Below are 23,085 nucleotides of genomic sequence, written 5' to 3' on the forward strand. Positions count from 1 at the left end.
TCATCATCCAACACCGGATAATTGCTTAATATATGTTTAAAAGGTCTTTGTCAATAACTTTATTTTTAGAATTTGGCTTGCAGACTGTTCTACTAATTCCGTTTTTCTTTATTGCAATACTCGTTTAAATTCACGTTACTGTTTAAAGACAAAATCAGTTACTGTTTGACAGAAATAATTGATATGTTTCTCTTCAGTTGAAGCCAATATACCTGAACAGTTAAGATGTGCTAAACAGAAAATATGTTTTCAGTCACTTACCTTCATGGGACTGCAAATGCTTTATCAAATATTCATTTTCTTCAATAATTTTGTCTTCGATAGTCCTCTTTCCCATGCCAAAATCCCTTAGTGTTGAGAGGGTGAATCTTCTCATTACCTTCCAATTTTCCCCATGCGAAAATGGAAGACCTATAATAGAAAATAATGTAAACTGCCAAGAAAGCGGTATTCACTTTGGAAAAAATTTAAATGACCACTCTCACTGATTACTTATATTGTTATGTCATACTTAATGGATTGTTCTTTGCATTGGCTGGCGTGTGGTAGGATGGCATCTTAACCTGAACCCCTATTTAGCATTGCGTTTGGATTCATGAGACTGTTGTTATGATCTGGGGTGTGGGGTGAGTCTTTCTCATTTGGAGCAATTTCTAGAAGTACCTGAAGTACCTCAGGTTATTTTAATAGGCCTGGGTGGAGTTCACACAGTTATGCCCGACATCTTAATAGACCCCATAGTCTGTCAGGGCAGCGGAGTAAAGTGCTCAGTCATCCTGATGGAGTACCTGCTTTTTTAAATTTTTTATTTGGCGAGCAAGTCAAGGAGATTAACATTTTCCAAGTACAGAATCAACAAAAAAAGTAAATCAAATTCAATGTAGTGCAAGTTCATATTAAGAAAGACACAAACAGAAGTAAGAGAAGTAGTTCCTCGTCAGTACAAATCATTAATAATTAATAACATTGTAAACAAATAAAGCATTCATGATCCATATCATTACGAACATTGCAAAAAATTACCCAGTATCTTAACAAACTTTGCTTTTGCTCTAATTCCTCTATTCCTGGCAATAGCATCTTCCATAGTATAAATTTCATGAACCAATTTTATCTCTAAAAATATCTGGAAGCCCTGGATTGTCCCATATTGGCAGCTCATTATGGAAAAAGGAAGTTTTGCACTTAGTCAACATCAGATTCTCCTGATGGAGTACCTGACTGCCAAATTTCTAGATGTCTACCAGCTCAGCAGACATGCTTTCCACCTGGCAGAAACTAACATCAAGGTGATTACTGTCAATGCATTTAAAGTTTGACCGACAACTATGTCAACATGACAGAACCGTACAGCAAACTTTCAGAGTTATATTATTTTCAAAAAGAAAATCCGAAAGCAAGATTTTCTTTTTGAAAATTAAAAACAATGACCACCTTGCCATGGGAACAAGTTGTCCCCAGAATGGAAAGGGGCGACCACTCGGTCCCCCTGAACGTATGGTTGGGTGCCCCGATCCTCGCGGGAAACCATTTTGGGCGGGGGGCGTGTCTCGGCTGGTATGCCCGAAGCGGCGTAGCCGGGGCGCACCTTTTCCCGCCCAAGAGAGGTTGTCCTAGACACCTACACCGATGGCTACACCCAGTAGGCGTACTGGCGGAGGGTACACGCCCTCGTGAAGAAGAATAAAGAGAGCGGGAATCCGAAGAAGCGTCCTCTTGTTCCTGTGCTTGGAAGCTGCACCCACTCGTTGCACGTGAGCCCTCGACGGAACAAGGAGCAATTTTGAGAACTTGTAATTCTTGTGTTTCTCTTTCAGTGACTTCACAGAGAAGAGTCCCGGACCCTCTTGATCGACCCAGAGTAGATAATCGAACCATGTCTGGCAAGAAGGCAGGAAAGGGTTCCGAGACAGACCAGGTGCTTCGCATGTTGGTGAACAGGATGACGAGAATAGAACGAAGCATCGGTCAAGTTCCAGCGCTTGGTCGTGACATGGCGGGCATTAAGAAGCAACTGGCCGCAATGAACAAGCCTGGTAACCCGAAGAAGGTAATAGGCCCTGCATTGCCGGGAGTCGTCCCCGAGGGTAGAGGGAAACGGGTCAAGAGGAGGGCGGCGGCAGGGGAGGTTCCGGTCCCTGAGGTGCCCCCGGTCAGCCCTGCCATGCCAGCTGATGCCCCAGTACCAACCCCAGACGCGGGTCAACCGATTCCGGTTGTGATTACGCCCGCCAACGACGAGGATATGCCTCCCGAATTGGACGCCCAGTTGCCCGCATGGCTCAACAAAAAGGCGGGGGCGCTACGGCACCCGGAGACACGGCCGAAGAGGCCAAGTTATTAATCCAGCAGTTGCGGCAGTCACAAGATGCCGCGAAGGTGAATCTCCCTCTTGTCTCCCCACAGGTGACCCCGGAAGGACCGGCAAGTGGCATCGAGAAAACGGCGGGAACAACGACCGAACCGGGTAAGCTTGCTTTGCCAGTGGCGGGGGAGGGCTCATTGCCCTCAAGACGGGAGAGAGTGGTTCAACATATCCCGTTGGCCACGAAAGAATTGATATGGGCAGACAAATATGTTAATATGTTTTCGTTGTTGACTGACCATCGCGAGATGGAGTATGCTAAGACACAGAAAGATTTGTGGCACCCGAGTGCCTGGCGAGCCAAAATGGCGGGATTCAGGGTGGATGAGACGATAACAAATTGGGCCAAGGCCTTTGCAATGTTTACTGCGATTATTGGCGAGTGTAAGCCCGAGGTATTGCCCGAATTGTCTTGTTATCAGGCACATATAATGGATTTTTATGAAACATATGAGGGGAATGAATGGATGGGTTACGACATGAAATTCCGTAAAGCAAAAGAGTATGATTCATCTCTGACATGGGATTGCCTCGACTCGATTTCTTGGAAAAAGCAGCTCCTGCCTGGCACGGCAAGGACGTCCTCGCCAGGTGGGAATGGGTCGTGGTTGTCCCGCCAGCAGCCTGCGGTGCCCTTTCGAGCAAGCGCCGGTGGCGATCAACAGCCGAGAACCGGCGGGAATGGTGGAAAGCGGGGTGTCTGTTGGGGCTTCAATAGAGGCAACTGCACCAGACCGCAAGGGGCATGTAAGTTCAAACATGCATGTGCGGGTTGTGGGAATTCCTCGCACCCGGAGAGTTCGTGCAGGTCAAAAAATGGTGGGTCGGGAGGTAGAGGAGGGTCCAAACAAGACTGAGGGGGGTCGTTGTGTACAATTGCCCTCTCCCGTTGATCTCATGGCTATGACTCCGTGGTTAAACAAATACCCTGATTATGTCTCTGCTGGGGTGTTGAGGAAGGGATTCTTATATGGCTTCCACATCCCGGCGGGGGATTTTCGTGGGGAACCTTTTTGTAAAAACCAGCTTTCGGCACAACATAATCCAGGTGTGGTGGAGAGGAAAATTGCTAAAGAGGTGACCCTAGGCCGAATCGCTGGCCCATTTCAGCACCCGCCAGTAGTAAATTTCATCTGTTCCCCATTAGGGGTGGTCCCCAAAAAAGACCCGGGGGAATTTAGGATGATCCATAATCTGTCTGCTCCAAGGGGTTTCTCAGTAAACGATGCTATTGACCCGGAAGTCTGTTCGGTGCGGTACGCATCTTTCGATGATGCCGTCTCCATGTTAAATCGCCTGGGCCCCGGGGCGCTGATGGCGAAATCTGATATCGAATCAGCGTTCCGGTTGCTCCCGGTACACCCACAGGATCAGCGTTTGCTAGGTTTTGTGTTCCAAGGACGTTATTACATGGATGAATGCATGCCGATGGGTTGCTCCATTTCTTGTGCCTATTTTGAAACATTCAGCTGTTTTTTGGAGTGGGCATTCACCGAGGCCACAGGGCATAGGCATGTTATGCATTACCTAGATGACTTTCTGTTCTTGGGAGCAGCCGGCGACACGGAATGTGCGCAGGCGCTACAGGACTTTTGCACCCTCATGGGGTAGTTTGGAGTGCCACTGGCGCCAGGTAAGACGGTCGGACCATCTACTTCACTTGAGTTTCTGGGAATTAAGCTCGATTCTGTGGAGGGATGTTTCCGTTTGCCAGTGGGAAAGGTAGCTAAATTTAGGGCTTCCCTGGAACTATGCCTTAGTAGAGAGAAGGTGACCCTGCATCAACTACATTAAGCAGTGGGTCAGCTTAACTTTGCCTTTAGAGTGATACCAATGGCCCCCCTTTTTCACGCTCTATTGCACAAGCTATGGTTGGTCTCAAGGAGGGACACCACCGCACGAGACTGTCTGCAGAGGTTCGCCAGGATATGTGCATCTGGTTGGCATTTCTGGCGGACTTCAACGGTCGAGTAGTATGGAACAAGCAGCCAGCGTCTTCGGACAAGCTGGGTTTGTGGACCGACTCGGCGGGGAGCGTGGGATTCGGCGCCATCTTTGGTAATCGATGGTCGGTGAAAACATGGCCGACATGGTGACACACCAGTGGTCTCACAGGTAACATAGGGTTCCTCGAGCTATTCCCTATTTGTGTTGCTCTGATGACATGGCCGGACGAGTTCAGAGACCGCTCTGTGGTATTTTGGTCTGACAATATGACTGTTGTCATTGCATTAACAATCAGGCAGCACGCTGCAAATGGATCTTGAGATTGTTGAAGGAAGTTGTGCTACTTTGCATGAGACTGAATGTACAGTTCAGGGCGAAACATGTGCCGGGTGTACTGAATCATGCGGCTGATGCACTCTCTCGTTCACATATGCAGGCGTTCAGGGGTTATCTACCCACAGCGGACCTAGCGGCGGCACCATTCCCCGAAGCACTCTGGCTAGTCGGTGCCCCGGATTACAAGACCTCGTGGCAGCAAGCTTAGCCCCCAGGACGAGGAAAGCATACGAAGGAGCGTTTCGTTCCTATTGTGCATTTTTGGGTCCGACAGGGTATCAGAACTGGGGTCAGGAGGATTCCTTTCTAGGGTTCCTGGTAGCGCTGCACAGGGAAGGCCGATCAGCGGCGACGGCCAATAGGCATAGGGCGGCCATTTCATTCATGGCGCAGGTGCATGGCATAAAAGACCCAACGGGTTCCTTTTTTGTGAAGAAAGCCCTCCGTGGCTGGCAGCGCCTCGAGGGTCGTAAGCAAGACGAGAGGCGCCCAATTGGCTTAGAAAGGTTGTCCCTACTCATGGCGAAACTAGTCACCACATGCTCCTCCCAATTCGAAGCAGTTCTGTTCCGGGCAGCTTTCGCATTAGCGTTCCATGGGGCTATGCGGGTGAGCGAACTGGTCGCAAGGAATAAGAAAGATGTGGAGGGAGGCTTGTGCAGGGATCACATCCTAATTAGGGTTGATTCGATGGTACTCACGATAGCTAGGTCCAAAACTGACCAGGGAGCTATCGGAAACAGTGTTGTTGTCCAGCGCATGCGAGGGTCCCCCACGTGCCTGATCAGGTGCATTGAGGAATACTTGGCACTGAGGGCGGATACATGGGGGGGGAGTTTGCTGAGGCACATCGATGCTACCCCACTGACGAGGTTTCAGTTCCAGAGGGTGCTAGCACTGACAATCGCGGCGGCAGGCATGGACCCGAGCGATTTCGGGACCCACTCCTTTAGGATAAGGGCTGCTACTGAGGCTACAGCCAGGGGTCAGAGTGCGGAAGAGGTGAAACAGTTAGGACGATGGTCCTCGAATTGTTTTAAAAGGTATGTGCGATTGCACATGTTGTGAAGTCAAGTTACATGCACTCACGCTTCTTGTGTTCTGTTTGATTTACAGTTTCGCGAGCATATCATGCGGGCGGAATTTGCAGTCAGCCCAGCACCAGGGGACCAGCGGTCACGGATCGCCTGCTGAGAAGAGAGTGGTGTGGGTCGTGGGCCACTCATACGTGAGGCGGGCCGGGGACGTATTCAAAGCAGGTGACGTGACTCACGCAGCTGGCGAATACGGGTACAGAGTGGCCTTCCACGGAAGGGGCGGGCTCTGTATTGACCAGTTTTAATCTTTTGTTGAGGGTCTCTTAGGGCGGCAGAGGTCACCGCCATCTGTAATCATAGTACACCTGGGGGGCAATGACTTGGTGACACTTGGTAGGCGAGTATTCCCAGAGCGAATTTTGTCTGCCGTTAGCTGGTTGGCAAAAAGAATCCCGGGGTGCACGATTGCCTGGTCCCACATGATTCCCAGACGGGTTTGGCGGGGGGGCCTTTCAGTGTCAGCTCTGAACCATTCGGTGAAGAAGGTTAACAACAAAATTGGTAGATTGTTTCGCTCTGCGCGGTTGCATAGCATTCCGCATGGGTGTATTCGGGGTGATCACATGTATCTCAATGATGGGGTTCACCTGTCCCGGGAGGGGAATGTCTTACTCATAGGAGACTTCATAGCATGGCTAAGGGGTTTGAGGAAGCATGACCTTTAGGAGGAGTTTGTGGGGGGGCCGGTTAGCCGGTCAACTATCCGGCCTGTGGCGGTAAGGTCATGATCGGTGAGCAGTAATTTCAAAGTCCCTAGAGGGGGGCGCCACCCACTATGGATGGGAGCGCCCGGGGGAGGCGGCCATTGGCCCCTCCCACTGGGAGGCGGCACCCACTAAGGATGGGTCGCCTAAGGGGAGACGGCCATAGGCCCCTTCCAGGGGAGGAGGCGGCTATATGCCCCTCCTACGAATTTCCCGGGGCCCGGATATCCGCGACGGCGGATGTGAGAGAGAGTGTGGGGTGGGGGGGGAGTCCACGCTGTCCTTCCTACAGATACCTCACACGGGTGCTCGGACGACCTTTAAGATGGCGTTGAGCTGAAATAGGGGCCCCCAACAAGACAAGGGAAATTGGAGTTGGCACGGAGGGTACAGTCCTCTGCGCGGCCGCCACTCACACCGTGAGGGCGAGAGTTTTGGTAGTAGGGATCTGACACCGGTTGTGACCTTGCCGTTGGCCCTTAATGCTAGGTTGTACAATTTTAATTTAGAATGTATGCATTTGCAGGATGTTAGACTCAGCTAGGAAACCTTTGTATTAGAGATTTGTTAAGGTTAGCCAATGAACATGTCTTCATCGAAATGTAATAAATGAAAATTGTACATGATATGAAACTTGTATTTAATGTTTTAATTTTGTTTCATATTTTAATAAATACGGCCGGGAGGGTGACTCCCTCCCACCTTCCAAAAGTTCAGAACTGCGTCCGTCTTCCCATCCTTAGGGATTGTGTTGGGAGGGGGTGACAGGCATCCCGGCCATATGGAAAGGGGAGACCACTCGGTCCCCCTGAACGTATGGTTGGGTGCCCCGATCCTCCCGGGAAACCATTTTGGGCGGGGGGCGTGTCTCGGCTGGTATGCCCGAAGCGGCGTAGCCGGGGCGCGCCTTTTCCCGCCCAAGAGGGGTTGTCCTAGACACCTACACCGATGGCCACGCCCAGTAGGCGTACCGGCGGAGGGTACACGCCCTCCCGAAGAAGAATAAAGAGAGCGGGAATCCGAAGAAGCGTCCTCTTGTTCCTGTGCTTGGAAGCTGCACCCACTCGTTGCACACAAAACAGGTGATGGACCGAATGTGGATCAATGTCACACATTCATCCCAGTCCAAAGATCTAGGCCCAAATCCATCGTTTTTTTGCACTCCACACCACCCTGGGTTAGACAATGGCGATATGCAAATCAGCTCTGACCCTGTGCCCCATGGGAACAGTCCAGTCCGAACTACAAAAGCCATGTCCTTCCCAGAACGGAATCAAGCATCCGAGGACCGGACCGGTTTCGAGGTAACACCTCTCATCAGCCCGGCTAGCTTGACTCCAGTGGTGTGGAGTGCCTGGGACCCACATCTGGGCATCCCCAGCGCACTTATGGTGGCAATTGCAAACAAAACAGGTGATGGACCGAATGTGGATCAATGTCACACATTCATCCCAGTCCAAAGATCTGGGCCCAAATCCATCGTTTTTTTGCACTCCACACCACCCTGGGTTAGACAATGGCGATATGCAAATCACCTCTGACCCTGTGCCCCATGGGAACAGTCCAGTCCGAACTACAAAAGCCATGTCCTTCCCAGAACGGAATCAAGCATCCGAGGACCGGACCGGTTTCGAGGTAACACCTCTCATCAGCCCGGCTAGCTTGACTCCAGTGGTGTGGAGTGCCTGGGACCCACGTCTGGGCATCCCCAGCGCACTTATGGCGGCAATTGCAAACAAAACAAGTGATGGACCGAATGTGGATCAATGTCACACATTCATCCCAGTCCAAAGATCTGGGCACAAATCCATCGTTTTTTTGCACTCCACTCAAGCTAGCCGGGCTGATGAGAGGTCTTACCTCGAAACCGGTCCGGTCCTCGGATGCTTGATTCCGTTCTGGGAAGGACATGGCTTTTGTAGTTCGGACTGGACTGTTCCCATGGGGCAACAGGGTCAGAGCTGATTTGCATATCGCCATTGTCTAACCCAGGGTGGTGTGGAGTGCAAAAAAACAATGGATTTGGGCCCAGATCTTTTGACTGGGGGAATGTGTGACATTGATCCACATTCAGTCCATCACTTGTTGTTTTTGCAATTGCCGCCCTAAGTGCGCTGGGGATGCCCAGACGTGGGTCCCAGGCACTCCACACCACTTGGAGTCAAGCTAGCCGGGCTGATGAGAGGTGTTACCTCGAAACCGGTCCGGTCCTCGGATGCTTGATTCCGTTCTGGGAAGGACATGGCTTTTGTAGTTCGGACTGGACTGTTCCCATGGGGCAACAGGGTCAGAGCTGATTTGCATATCGCCATTGTCTAACCCAGGGTGGTGTGGAGTGCAAAAAAACGATGGATTTGTGCCCAGATCTTTTGACTGGGGGAATGTGTGACATTGATCCACATTCGGTCCATCACTTGTTGTTTTCCCACTCGTTGCACGTGAGCCCTCGACGGAACAAGGAGCAATTTTGACCCACCCACCAGCCCCTTATGGCAATGTTAGTTTTGTAATAAAGTTTTGGCTCTGATAACATCTTCTTTCCCTCCGTATAAAAGAAAAGGAATGTCTAGTTAAGGATGTAATTTCTGTTTGTAGGTACTGTTCTCCTGAGGTGTAAACAATTGATACAAGTAGTCAGGATGATATTTTTCTCCCTTAGTAGGTAAACAAATGTCGTATTTATTTTTTGGTCGGGCGGTAAGGTCATGATCGGTAAGCAGTAATTTCAAGGTCCCTAGAGGGGGGCGCCAGCCACTATGGATGGGAGCGCCCGGGGGGAGGCGGCCATTGGCCCCTCCCACTGGGAGGCGGCACCCACTAAGGATGGTTCGCCTAAGGGGAGACGGCCATAGGCCCCTTCCAGGGGAGGAGGCGGCTATATGCTGGGTAGTTTCATTGCATTCTAGAAGACCTGAGGCTCGCTGGACAGTGAAATCAGTTCACAGCAATAAGCAGGAAGCACGGATTTTTGTCCCCATGGAATATTCAAGATGACAGTTTAAAAGAAGCATTGAAACGCAGTTTTCGCTACAGGAGAATGAAGTTTGAGAACATACTGAGTCTAGTATGTACTAAGGTCCCCATTTTTAAATATACTGGCACAAGGCAGCACCACAAGGCTTCTTACTGTGCTGCCATGTATCAAAAGAAAAGGGCAGGAATGCACAGTATCTATGAAATACGACAGATTCACTCTGCTGATGCACAAATAGCTGCCTTGCACCAATGCAAGCACCCTTGCAGCATGGTGCAAATGGTGTCTGTGTTGTAGCAATGATTGTTTTTTGTACAGGAAGGGACACCTTACTGCACAAAAAGGATGTATTGGATTAATGTCTAACGAAGAAGAGATATATTTTATAGTAGTGCATACTGTATTAATGCATCGTGTATTCATAGGAAAATAACATGGATCAAAAAAAGTTCTGTAATTGTTATCCTATTAGCTATGTTAATTGTGTAGATCACAATAAATAATGTTCTTTTCCATTGGAATCATTCGTTGATGTCATCAGGGATCTTATCAGTGATGTCACCAATAATGTCATTTGGGATGTCATCAGTGATGCTGTCAATGATGTCACTTAATATGTCATGAGTCATGTAACATGTGAAGTCCTAAGTATTGCATAGAGGCAGGGTTTGGCTGCAGAGAATGAACTATGGCAATACCATGTATCGTAACTGTACTGTGAAATTTCTAGCCGATTTAGTTCTCAAACTGGCCAAACAGCCAAACTCTACTACACCTAGCCTTCTGTCATGCAAGGCATTGGTGGGTCAGAGGGCTTGGCCTTTTTTCAGGACCTCCGCTCCACCCATCAATATAAAGCATAGTGCTTGTCAACGTTCTTGCTATTGATATCAGAAAGCATATAATGGTAAATGGTTTTCACCTTTCAATGTTTTAATTTACTTTGCACTTATTTGGTGGCAAAAAGGTTCTTGAATTTTTAAGAGAAAATCAGACGACCCAAAGAAGTGGCATAAACAAATGTACATTTATCAAGTGTGAGTAACTATGCCATTGCTATTCAGAAGCAATAATCCAGGCTATTCCAACATAACAGAAACTCTGCCGTAAGACTGGAGGATACATACCAAACCCTTTATTTATATCTTCAAATATTGGAATTAATGGTCTTTCTCCAAACTCGTTAGCATGATTCACAAGAGCATCTTTTACAGTCTCATATCCAGTGAGTACTACCATTTTCTTCATTCCCATATGTATACTGAAAATTGAGCCATATTTCTTGGATAGCTAAAAGAGAAATCATAACAGGTTTAAGTAAAGAAACATATTAGCCTTGAGGCAATGAAGAGTCAATCCAGCGTTCGAATTAGAAATTGGTAATCATGTACTAGTAACATAAAACCTGTGCAAAGTATGTTGATACGCTATGGTTAGGTTTGCATTGCAAAAATGTTTTCAATAAATAAAAATGTGAGTTTGGAGTAAAGGATGAAGAAAAAAGAGGGATTTCTTTAATTTTGTTTGTCCCATCAGAATGTCATAGTTTAACAGATTGTAAGATTCTCATAATTTATAATTTCATATTTTTGTCCCTGGCTCTCTCTGCAGTGTCACCCCTAAATGTTTTGCCTTTTTCCCTCCACTTATTTGTTGAATTAGTTTTTGTTGGCCTTAGGACTCTATGCAATTTACCACTGCTCTCCAGTTCGAAAGTGCTTGTGCTCAATCCCCTAAAGATGGTTTGAGTGTCATAGGCCTAGTTGGCATATTTAATTTAATTTCCTGGAGAGTGGTATACTATATACCGAGGGCATGTTGATTAAAATCTACCAGTAGGCCTGTAGCTCTTATTGTGCAACCCACCTAGGTAGCACTGTAAAACTGGTTCCTGGCCTGAAATTGCAGCCTGAATGCTGTGTTACACTGCCATGTTGCCCTGGCATTTAAGTCCCCTTGCCAGGCCCTAAACTCCCCTTTTAATACATATAAGCTGCCCCTAAGGTAGGCCCAATGTAGCACTTAGGGCAGAGTTTTAGGTAATAAAAACGTTGGGTAGGTACTTTTACATTTTACATGTCCTGCTAGTGAAAAACAACAAAAAAAACGTTGTTGTTCACTACTGTGAGGCCTACCCGTCCCATAGGATAACATTGGGGATTCCTTATTACCTTTAATACATTATAAATCCTAAATGAGAGGAGGTAAAAATATCATGTTTGTGCCTATAAAATTGTAATGATAAATTCTCTTTAGTGATTTGGTTTTATTTTTTATTACAATTTTGAAAATGCCACTATTAGAAACTTGGCCTTTTCCTGCTTTTTGTGTCCGCAGCATGTCTTGGGTCACATGAATGGGTGTAACTGATAGTTAGACTTTGTGAATTCTTCCCAGACAGTCACACAATGGAGAGATTAGGTGTGCTTATGCAATGAGCAATCATTGACAGGATGGAGGAGGACCTGAGCACAGCTTCACTTACACCTCAAAAGGTTCTGTCCTATCTCCACACACCATGCTTAACGACCATGAAGGCTATGAGGGTATGAAAATAGGACCTTCAGACTTCCTCCTCCGTTCACTACTAGACCTATGGAAGGATTCTCAGAGGACTACCTGCTGCTGTAACGTGCTATGCACTCTGCCAAATTGCTGCTGTACCTAGAAGGACTGCTTTGCTGCTTGGAGCCTGCCTTGAACCCTCAGATGCCAACCCTGATGTTGAGCCCTACATCTACACCTGCAACCAAGATTGCTAGAAGTGACTTCAAGGGCTAGATTGCTACCCTCCTGTTCAGAGCCACAGGCGCATTACAGGCTCCAACCATCTTTAAACCACACTAAGACCCAGCCTGAGTGAGTCTTGAACCATAAAGACGTTTCCCACCAGTTCTGTACCCTTGTCTATGGTGTTAAAGGTGCCCAGATGGCCAGCTTTGAAAACTAAGGACTAGACAAATTTTGAACAATAAGTGCTCTGAGAACCAGGACAAGAGTGGGACTAAACGGCTTGCCTATCCACCCAAGGTGCAACGCTAGTCGTATTGACTTTGCAACTTCTCATGTTACGTTCATCTCCGCAGCGGAAAATCCTTTTCAGCAGTCCTTCACCAAAGGGATATCCAACCTCGAGACATTGTCTTCAGATACAGCCATTTTCCTCATCTAGCTGGAGATTTTCAACTTCCATTTTGGTGGCTAAGTGAGGCAAAAATGTCTACCGGGGCTTCGACCCAAGGCCACTTGATGACAAAGCTTTCCTCCTCGGACACTCCTGCAATCTTGCTCTGTTGAATTTAGTAAGAGTTGACCAGGCGCAATCCACTTTTTGTGTATGAACTGCACTCAATTTCGGCCTGCATTAACTTTTGAATTTGATCTGGTCTTGCATGGCTAGATAGCCGTGGTTGGCCCTTTGATCTTTTAGGCACTAGATTTCACCCAAAACTTTAAAAATTAATAACTCTGGCTCTACTCATTCGATTTTTGTTGTTTTGGTGTCAAATAATTTATTAAAGTTTACTTATATTTCTATATTGGTTTGAGATTTTATCTTGTTTTGTATTTTCAATTTCTTACTGTTGTGTGCTTCATAAATACTGTACACATTGCCTGCAAGAAAAGCCTGACTGCTTTTTGTGCCAAGCTATCAAAGGTGAAGCACAGGTTAATTTAGGGATTTTTGTGGTTCGCCCTGCAAGGGATTATGGCATTGCTTGACCAGGGCTCACACCGCAGTCAACCAATAACCTAATTTCTCACACATATTTTATATACTTTAAATAGTAAGAAATCTAATCTTTAAAACATTTTATCACCTGAGGGGTGTGTCCTTAAGAAAATCAAGGATTCCAGTTCCTATGCAGACTGCTTTATGTTTGCATTTTACTCCAAATGACTATCATTAACTTTGTGGGTAATGTTAACGAGCCGATTCCGATCTCGCTCGGAATGGCTCTGAATGCGATACAGTAGGGAAAAGTACAAACCAGACGCGTGTTTTCTAACCGACTTGTACTACTGTACAAGCAAGCAAGTACGATGCGGATAAGGTGAAATCACCGACCAAGACGTTTCTGGGTCCGAATCACTCTGTACATGTTGGGCGTAAGCGAACGGTGCCATGCAATAGAGGCAATTTACGACCAAGCCAGTATGATGCACGATTCGGACAGACGGATCGAGACGGAGTTTATGATGACTCATAAAAGCTCAAGGAAGCAGACTTCGGGGGTCCGCGCCGGACCCCCCTTCACCCATAGACTTATGAGTCGGTCACAGGGGGGGACTCAAGGGTCCCCCAACAAGTGCATGTACAGTACAGGTGGCACAGATGCGTCCCCACTACAGGGGGCACCATTTTGCGCAACGTACCGTCAATGGGAGCCTGGGTACGCGTCGTACAACAGGCTCCCATTGACTGCAATGGGGCTTTGAGGTTGGAAGAGATTGACTTTGGGGGCCCATTGTGAGCCCCCCTTGTGCAAGGGCAATGCAATTGTGGACCATTTGTGCCCCCCTACAGTTCCCTGTACCAGGCGGCAGGCACAGAGAGGTGCCTGCCACGTAGTACAATGAAATGCACAACATACATTTTTGCCATTGCGGCGGGTGCTGCAGCTAGCACGGTCCTGCACTGCCACATGGTGTGGGGATTTTTAGGAGGCACCATAGGTGTCCCCAAGCCCTAAAGCAGAGGGGTAAGGAGCCCTGCTAGAGGCCCCCAAAGTCACATTCTGCTTGATATTTCAAGAAAGACAGACCGCCATGAAGGGGCAGGTGGAAAGCGACATCCATCATTATGGGATTATCATTCCTCCTGCCACCCCAACTATAACATGGCGGTCAGACGGAAACTATTGATATCAGACGGAAAGCCTCCGACTAGCTGTTATATGATTTTCCACCAGACATTGTAATCAGTCCCTAAGAGGCTGTGAAGAGAGCAAAATCAAATAAATATTAAGGTGCTCAGGCAGACTCTCACCGCACCCTAGCGAGGTAGATTCAGTAGGGTAAAATGAAATGTTGTATATAATGTTTTTGTCAACTTTGGATAACGTGGATCACACAACAAGTCTAGAGAGATGGGTGGATGCCTCATTGTCCCTATAGCATTACATCTCCCATTTATGAAGGTGTGCCAAAATCAGGCAATCTAAAGGTGACAAGGTTATCACGTATTTGTGCTGATGCAGGCAAAAAGTATGATGGACCCACCACCTTAACTAGGCTAAACTATCCAGTGTCGTTTACATGTAAAGGCCTATCAATTTACTTTGCAAATGGGTACTAGCAATGCATCCTTGCTTTGTGATACATTGCCAGTATCACATGTGGTTGTGGAAATGCTTTGCGAGTCCAAAGAAGAGATCCAAGTCACTTTTCACAACTCTTTATGACCTGATAATAATTTCTGACCCTCAATGTTTCATGTCACTACTTTTCCCACTTTGATATGTGTTCTGAAATAGCCCAGTGGCACTAAACAGCCTGTAGCAGTGTTTCCTCAATACAGGGAAAGTGTGACACTTAAGCACAACCACAATCTGTGGAATGTATTTGCTTCCCAAACACCACAACCAGGGTCTTCACATATTTAAGAATGAGCCTCATAATGGTAATTTAAAGCTGATAGAGAAATAAAATTCCCAATGAAGCATGGGCTGTGATACAGTTGCCTGCATAATATCCTTTGATGTCTTTGTTGAATTCCCAAGGAAACAAAGGCTGTGCACAAAGTTTGCTCTTGTGGGTGGGTCACCAGAGCACAAAAGGACGTCAGGGAGCTAGCCTTTACCACTTATCTCGATTCAGTATTTAGTCCCCCTCTAAGGAAACTCCTGGGCAAACATAGTTTTAGCAAGCAAGGAGGGTAGAAACCATAAATCCTAGAAAAAAGAAAGGTAGGATTACCTTTTAATTGGCTCCACCTTCTAAAAAAAGGATGGACACATGGCTTGACCAGTAGCATAATTTGCCATTATGTAGACAATTCTACCATCCTTGTTGCTCAAGTCAGGAAATAGAAAAGGGCCTAGGGAAGGCGACAGAATGTGTTTGTTTAACGGTGAGGATTTTGCCTGCTGCCTTCTTCTTTCCCAAAGCAAGTGGGAAATGGGAAGAGGATTTTCAGAAAGGATAGAAAATGGAAAAAGGATTTTAACAGAGAATCATTTGAAGGATCCAGACCGCTGCCTTCTTATTTCTCCAGGTTAAACAGGATTCAGAGGGCCTCATTGATGATGTCTCTTGTGCCATCGGAACGTCACTTTTTGTGACGTTCTGTGGAGCAGAAGCCTGCATGATATTTATCAGGCAGCACTAAGCCACTTTCTTTGGCTTAATGCTGCCTGATAAATATCAGTCCCTGTAACGCAGTGTTCTGTGATAAAGGGACATGTAATGAGTGTTCCTGGGGGTGTTCCCAGCATCATCCATGGCCTTTTGACACTGCCCCAGATTTACTAGAAATCGTAAATCCGAGGCAGTGCCAAAAGCTTGCACCTCCCCAGGGGAGGGGTAAGGGAGGCACAACGGGGAGAAATCTCTTTATTTCTCCTCGTTTTAATTTTTTTTCTATATGTGCTGCAATCTGCATTACCTTTTTTTATCATACTGGATTGACTTCAACTTACGTGTTTCTGAATACCAATCTTTTAAGTCCTTGAATAATGTTTACTCCTTTCCTAGCAATAGTTATAGCTAAATTAAATATTGTAATGTTAGCTTTTGGAGCTCAGTATCTACTATTGGGTTAAATGAAATGGCAGTTTTTTCAACACCAGGGCATATAAGACATCTTTTATAAGGTCCTGCTTAAAAGGTACATGGTTCCCCACCCCTGGGACACCTGAAGAGACCTGTGGGGGTGCCTAATTAGTAAATATAAGGTAGGTTATCACCTTTAAAGTGCCCATATCACCAAATTGATGTTTGCACATAATTTAATTTTAAAGACAGTCTGCAAAGCCAGGCTGCCTATAGAATGACAGCAGGCACTCAGCTGAGGCACTCAGCTGAGCACAACTCTGCCAAGCCATAGTAAATGCTCTACTTTCACACAGCATGTCTGTTTCCCTGCCCGCTGTCAAGAGAGCAGGCAAAAGACATTGCTTTAGGATCGAGGGAGCTGCATGTTAGCAGCTCCCTGGGTCTCGAAGCAATGCAGGCTCCTGCAGGAGATGAGGATCTGACAGGGACCATGGGGGCCTTGAGTCTCCTCCCGTGGTCCGCAATGAAGTGGCCAGGCCCCAGGGGTCAGAGAAGTTGGCCACTCGGCCCCCTCCCTACCTATTTTTTTTTTTAAAGGCCTGGCCCCGTCATAAGGGTTTCCCGGGGACAAATCGACCTGGGAAGATAGGCAGCGTCAACCCCTCCTATGTACAAGGAAATAGAGGGGTCCCGTGCCCAAAACAGCCCAGGGAAGTGGAGCCATGAGTTGACTTCTTCTCCAACCAGCAGTGCGCCAGGAGGTGTGTTTACAGAGTGGTAGAGAGAAGGGGCTTGGCCTCTGATCACCTGTCAGCATTGCAGTTGTGTGGGTCTTACTGGAGGCAAGAGGTGGTCTAGTTGGTCCCCCAAGGACTCTAAAGTGCCATGGGGACTTCATCCCCCGACTAGTAGTGCACCAAGAGGTGCGTTTGCAGAGTGGTAGAGAAAGGGGCATGGCCACTGAAAAACTCTTTGCAAACCCACTGTTTGGGACTTGCTTGAGGGATCAGGAGGGGGAGGTGGCCCCAAGGACCCCCAAAAGCTAAGGGGACTTCATCCCCCTACTAATAGTGTACCAGGAGGCACGTTTGCAGAGTGGTAGGGAAAGGGAGCATGGTATGCTATTAGGTCTTATCAATCCTGCTGTGTCGGACTACCTAGATGTAATAGGATGGGATGTTTACCCCAAAATATATCCTTGGGGGCCAACTAACCCTCCTGTTATCTCTAATCCCTCCCACACAGCGGGATACCTAAGAGGTCTTTAGAGGCCACGCCCCCTTGCTCCACCCCTCTGCAAACATGCCTCATGGTGCACTGCTCGTTGGGAGATGAAGTCCACTTTACTTCTGAGGGACAATGGAGGCCAAGAAACCCTCCTGGTCCCTCCTAGCATCCAAGCTCTGGAAAGAGCTACCACTCACCATTAGACTTCAATCCTCTAGCTCCCAGTTTAGAAGCCTGGTTAAAACTTGGCTCTTCCCAGTGCTGACTAGGTTCCACCTGCCTTCCCTGAGCTCTCTTGTTTTCTCTAGCACCAAGACGCCTCAGAATTTGTGCGCTTTATAAGCCCTTTACTTACTTACTTACTTACTCTCATAAGTACTAAACAGCAGGAATCGTGTGAGCTGGTCCGAGGCCCAGCCCTCTTTCTCCACCACTCTGCAAATGTGACTTCTAATTAAAAAAACATAGAAATTCACTGAAAAAAACAAAGGTTACATGGACGTTATAATTAGCAAATAGAATTGCAAAAGCCTTGGAAACTCATTGAAAAAAACAAAGGCTACAGTGACGTTCTAGCTACGGTCAGAATTCAGTCGTACAAAACCACTGAAATTCAGCAGTTATAGTTACCTAAGCTAACTATAACTTAATGCCCTGCAATTCACTGCTTATGACCTCACAGTGTACATCCCTCATGACATACTCAGTGATGTAACTGATGATATAACTGATGACTTCTCAAATGACGTCACAGAGGACATTATCTACAGAACAACTCACCCCTATTCACACAGCCATACAACCTCTTGTGTGCCCACTCACACATCCGTATAACTACTGACATACCCATTCACAGACCTATACCAGTACCTACATACCCACTCTCTCCTCTATTGAGCCACTCACTCACACACCCACTCACCTGTACAGCCACTCACACAACCATTCACTCACCCAAACAGCCACACATATAAACAGTTACTCACCTACAAAGTAAGCCACATAACCAATCACTTACCCATACGGCTATTCACACACCTACTTATTTATCTACAAAGTCACACACCCATTCATACACACATACAGACCCTCGCATATTCCTGTACTTACCCTTACAGCCATTCAAATAAACACTCACTGTCCAATACAATCCCTCACACATGAAGTCACTTAACAAAACACCTTCTGAAACAGCTGATCACTCACCCATACACCCACCTACACAACCAGTGACTTACTCATACAGCAATTTATACACCAACTCACTCACTCATTCAGTCACTCTTCACCCACTTTCTCACTGATAGAGCCACTTACACCTTCACTCACCCACCCATACAGCAACTGACACACTCACTCACACACCTCACTCACCATACAGCTACTCACACAAACACGTATATACCCAAACAGCCAATCACATACCCATATGCACAAGGATACATACAGTCACACTGCCACTCGCATGTTATATATTAAAGTAGTATCAGTCATTAGTAGTACACCTAATATACTACTTTAAGTTTTGTAGTACCTTAGTATATATGTTTAACAATCATAAACGCTTTCAAAATACTTACACTCACTGGATGGTTTCATCAGTAATGTCATCTGAGTTGTTATCGGTGATGTCATGAAGGATGTCACTGACCATGGCATGAGTGATATAATATGTTAGGTCAAAAGCAGTTGATTGCGGAGCCTAAGTTATAGTTAGCTCAAGTAACTATAACTGCAGAATTTCCCTGGTTTTGTATAAATGAAATCTGACCCTAACTAAGATGCTAAGGTTATTACATTCTATTTGGTAACTATAACGTCCCTGTAACCTATGGCTTTTTCAGTGTATATATATATATACAGACTGGTTACTGGCCCACTTGGGCAATACTGTATCATTTCCGTTAGGTTCATTTTGAAATAATTTTTTCCTGGACAATGTATTATTAGAACAGCTACAATAATAGCCCAAGAGAAATGCTGCGGGATAATGTTGCGCTGTGAACAGAAGCCCACTCGGGCGGAACAATGAGAAAGACAGCGCATGCAGTGAACGGGCGCTGAAGAATGTGTCGAACATAGACGCATTTAAGTTCGGAAATGTTTAATGTAAATATTGGTTTAAGCCCACTGGGGCGGAATGTAAATAATGGTCGTAAATCAATGTGGTGACTAAAGATTGAAAATAATCCTCGAGGTAACGAGCTTGAGGGATTATGGAACTTGTAGTTCCTGAATACAGGGATCACCATAACAGTTTAGACTAAAAAACAAGTTTAAACTTGCTTAAACTGTAAATAATGTTCTTGTGTGAATTAACACAATTTATGACGAAAAGTGATGTAATATCAATTATAACCGATGGGGAGAGAGTATGTTTTCACTACTGATCAAAGAGTCACATGATGAAGGTTTTCACTTGTATATAACTTTATTGTTCAAAACTTGAACTCACTCGTGATCAAGCGGCTGCGGCTGCGGCTGCGGCTGCGAAACGCGTTGGGTGTGAAACGTCAATAAAGATTCACTGTGAAATGCATATGGGCCTCAACTTGTTGTCTTTTTAAGCAAAGATTGACAACGCTGTCGGTGGATCTATATATATATATATATATATATATAAATATATATATATAAATATATATATATATATATATATATATATATATATATATATATATATATATATATATATATATATATATATATATATATATATATATATATATATATATATATATATCTCATTTTAGGGGATTCTTGTATAGCGCACTGATACCGAGAGGTTTCCTGGCGCTGGCTGAGTGCCAATGAGGTGGAGAGACGGGGGTCTAGCCAGTCTGTGTGAAGAGGTGAGTTTTCAGGAGTTTTCTGAAAGCCAGAAGGGAATTGGGAGATTTAAGAGGAAGAGGTAACTGGTTCCAGTAGGCGGGGGCAAGGTAGGCAAATCTACGACCGCCGTTTTATTTTAGTTTGGTGGCGGGAACAGCTAGCAAAAGGCGATGGGAGGAACGAAGATTACGTACCGGACTGTAAGGAATGACCAGAGATTTGAGAAAGGCAGGGTAGGTCCCGAACACAGCTTTGAAGGTCAAACAGCCGATCTTAAATGCAGACCTCTGCTCCACCGGCAACCAGTGGAGTCTGTGAAGTAGTGGTCTTGCGAATTGCCACTTCGGGGTTTTATAGGCCAGCCTTGCCGCTTGGTTCAGTACAATCTGGAGCCTATTAAGGAGGGATTTAGGTAGGCCGTAGTACAGGGAGTTTGAAAAATCCAGGCGGGAGAGCACCAGGGCGATCAGGACTTGTGTCAGGGCTTCTGGTGTCAGGAGAAGGGAAACTTTCCTGATTTTTCTGAGCTGGAACATACATGAGGACACAGCCGCACCAACCTGAGGCTTAAGAGAGAGCTCTGAGTCAATTATGACCCCGAGGCTCTTTGCTGACTTAGCCGGGACGGGCGGGGAACCAAGCTCAGTTGGCCAGAACTGTGGGCCCCAGTGAGTGAGACTGTTTCCTGGAAGGATTAACTCGGTCTTCCCCGGGTTCAATTTAAGCTGTTGGGAGTTCATCCAATGTTGGATGTGTAGCATCACTGCTTGACAATCGAGGGCTGCATTGGGGGTGTTAAGTGGAAAAATGATTTGCAGATAGTCTTCAAGGAGAAAATGAGCGGCTGAAGATAAAGGTTAATAAGCAGAGGGGACAGGGACGATCCCTGAGGCACTCTGCAGATGGATGGGACCTGTGCGGCTGTGAAGGGACCAAGCCGGACCGCCTGCATTCTGCCCCACAAGAAAGATTTGAGCCAGGCAGAAGCCAGGCTTCGGATGCCGGCTTGCTCGGCACGGTGGATAAGGATGTTGTGGTCCACCGTGTCGAATGCAGCCGGCAGATCCAATAAGACAAGCGCCTGTGATGTCCCTTTATCGGCATAAGCCCTGAGCGTATCCATGACTGCCAGGATCACAGCCTCGTTGGAATGGGCTGGTCTGAACCCATCAGACGTAAGCTCCCTCATGATTGAAAAGATCTCCTGAGATTTGTTATGAGCAGTGAGAATCCTTTCTGAGATGTGAAGAGCTTTTGCTGCAATAATAGCATCTTTATATTTTTTTCTCGCAGTGATATATAGCTCTCTGTCGATGGGCAGATAATTGCGTCTCCACCTACGCTCCGTTTGGCGCAGTTTGAGTTGCTGAGCTTTCAGGGTGGAGTTGAACCACTTGTGGGACTTACTGTGCCGGGAACGGGGGAAGCTGGAGGGAGGGGCAAAGCGATCACTGGATTTGATGATCCAGCCAGTAAGATCTTCCTCCAGAGTGTGGACAGTCGCAGTTTTAGATAACGAGGGACGAGTCTCAGCCGAGAATGAGAGGAATGCCTGGGAGTCAAGGGTGCTCCATTTACGGGCAGTCCCACCGGCCATGGGAGGGACCTTGATGCAACCTCTGACTGTGATCACTGTATCGATCAAGTAATGGTCGGACCAGATGCAAGGGGTGATCACAGGATAGGAGAGAGTGAGATTATAAGTCCAAATGTGATCTAAAATATGACCCCCAATATGAGTGGGGGAAGTAACGTGTTGGTTCATGTTGAAGCTGGCGAGGACTTCAATTAGCTCAGCCGCATGAGGGCCAGCTTCCTTGTCTTTATACCAATAGTTGAAGTCGCCAAAAATGGTGACTCGAGCAGATGAAATAAGTATATTGGCTAGCTGTTCACTGAGGGCAGCAGGGAACGAAGGCATAGTGTAGGGAGGACGATAAAGGATGATAATGGTAAGAGCACCCTCTCCGGTCTCTAGCTTAATGATGAGATTGCCCACGTCAGTGAGAGTGAAAGAGGACGTGGAGGTAAATTTAAGCTCCTTACGGATGACAGCTGCCACCCCTCCACCGGCACGGCCAGAAGGTCGGTTCGTATTGAGCGGGTAGTAATCGGGGGGCAGAGCAGCTAAGATGTCAGGGAGAGAATCATCATTCAGCCAGGTCTCGGTAAGTAAGAGAATATCAGGACTTTCATTGGTGAGGAGGAAGAGATCAATCTGATGCATGACCAGTGAGCGTGTATTTAAGTATAGGGCCCGCATACGTGTTTCAGTCAGACTGGGATCGGATAGCTGTTTTGTGCAAGGGGAGGGAGGAGGTATGTACCGTGCAATACCAAGGGCCGAGATGGTATCTACTGTCCGCTGGGGTGGTGCGACAGATACACAATCCAGATCCCTAAGTACATGAGAGGAATAAACAAAAGGGGAAGTGTCCTCCAGCGCCTCCTTAGCTCGGACGGGCGCAGACGGGCAGGAATCTGGCACGAATGCGGCGCAGGTCCGGCGCGTCCGCTGCGCGGATGCATGACTATCCCCTTTTATGCGCCACTAGAGCGCGGGGGATTGTACACACACCCAATATGGCCGCCGTGTGGAAATTAGAAAAATTAATGTACATAAGCGGCGTTCATTTGCCTTTTTCCATTCCCCTCCCTGTAGGCACCATGAATACCGTGAAACATTGACCGCATCATTCCGCCAGTAAAAGCCCGTGCCCATATGTACATGACAGCCATTTTAGGCACCATGGCCTTTTGCCCGCTCGTTGGAATCCCCGGCTTCCCTCCTGCGCGACCCTGCTCTGAAAAGTAACCCTCCTGCTTGACCCATGCACCCCCCCCCATTTTCCTCTCGAAGAAGCATCCTTCGCCTCAGCTGACATA

The 23,085-nt window shown here is 46.9% G+C and overlaps 1 protein-coding gene across 1 annotated transcript in view; it reads right to left on the reverse strand.

The window, feature by feature from the left end:
* Positions 1 to 23,085, reverse strand: part of LOC147706982 (cytochrome P450 2K1-like) — a 524,195-nt gene that overhangs the window by 406,619 nt on the left and 94,491 nt on the right. Inside the window, exons 2-3 of the mRNA XM_086926210.1 lie at positions 10,551 to 10,713; positions 262 to 411 (exon numbers count right to left, since the gene is read on the reverse strand). Of these exons, the coding sequence (XP_086782336.1) occupies positions 262 to 411; positions 10,551 to 10,713 (313 nt within the window). The remainder of the gene's footprint in view (positions 1 to 261; positions 412 to 10,550; positions 10,714 to 23,085) is intronic.

Source organism: Lissotriton vulgaris, chromosome 6 (genome assembly GCF_964263255.1).
Source record: "Lissotriton vulgaris chromosome 6, aLisVul1.2, whole genome shotgun sequence".
NCBI lineage: Eukaryota > Metazoa > Chordata > Amphibia > Caudata > Salamandridae > Lissotriton > Lissotriton vulgaris.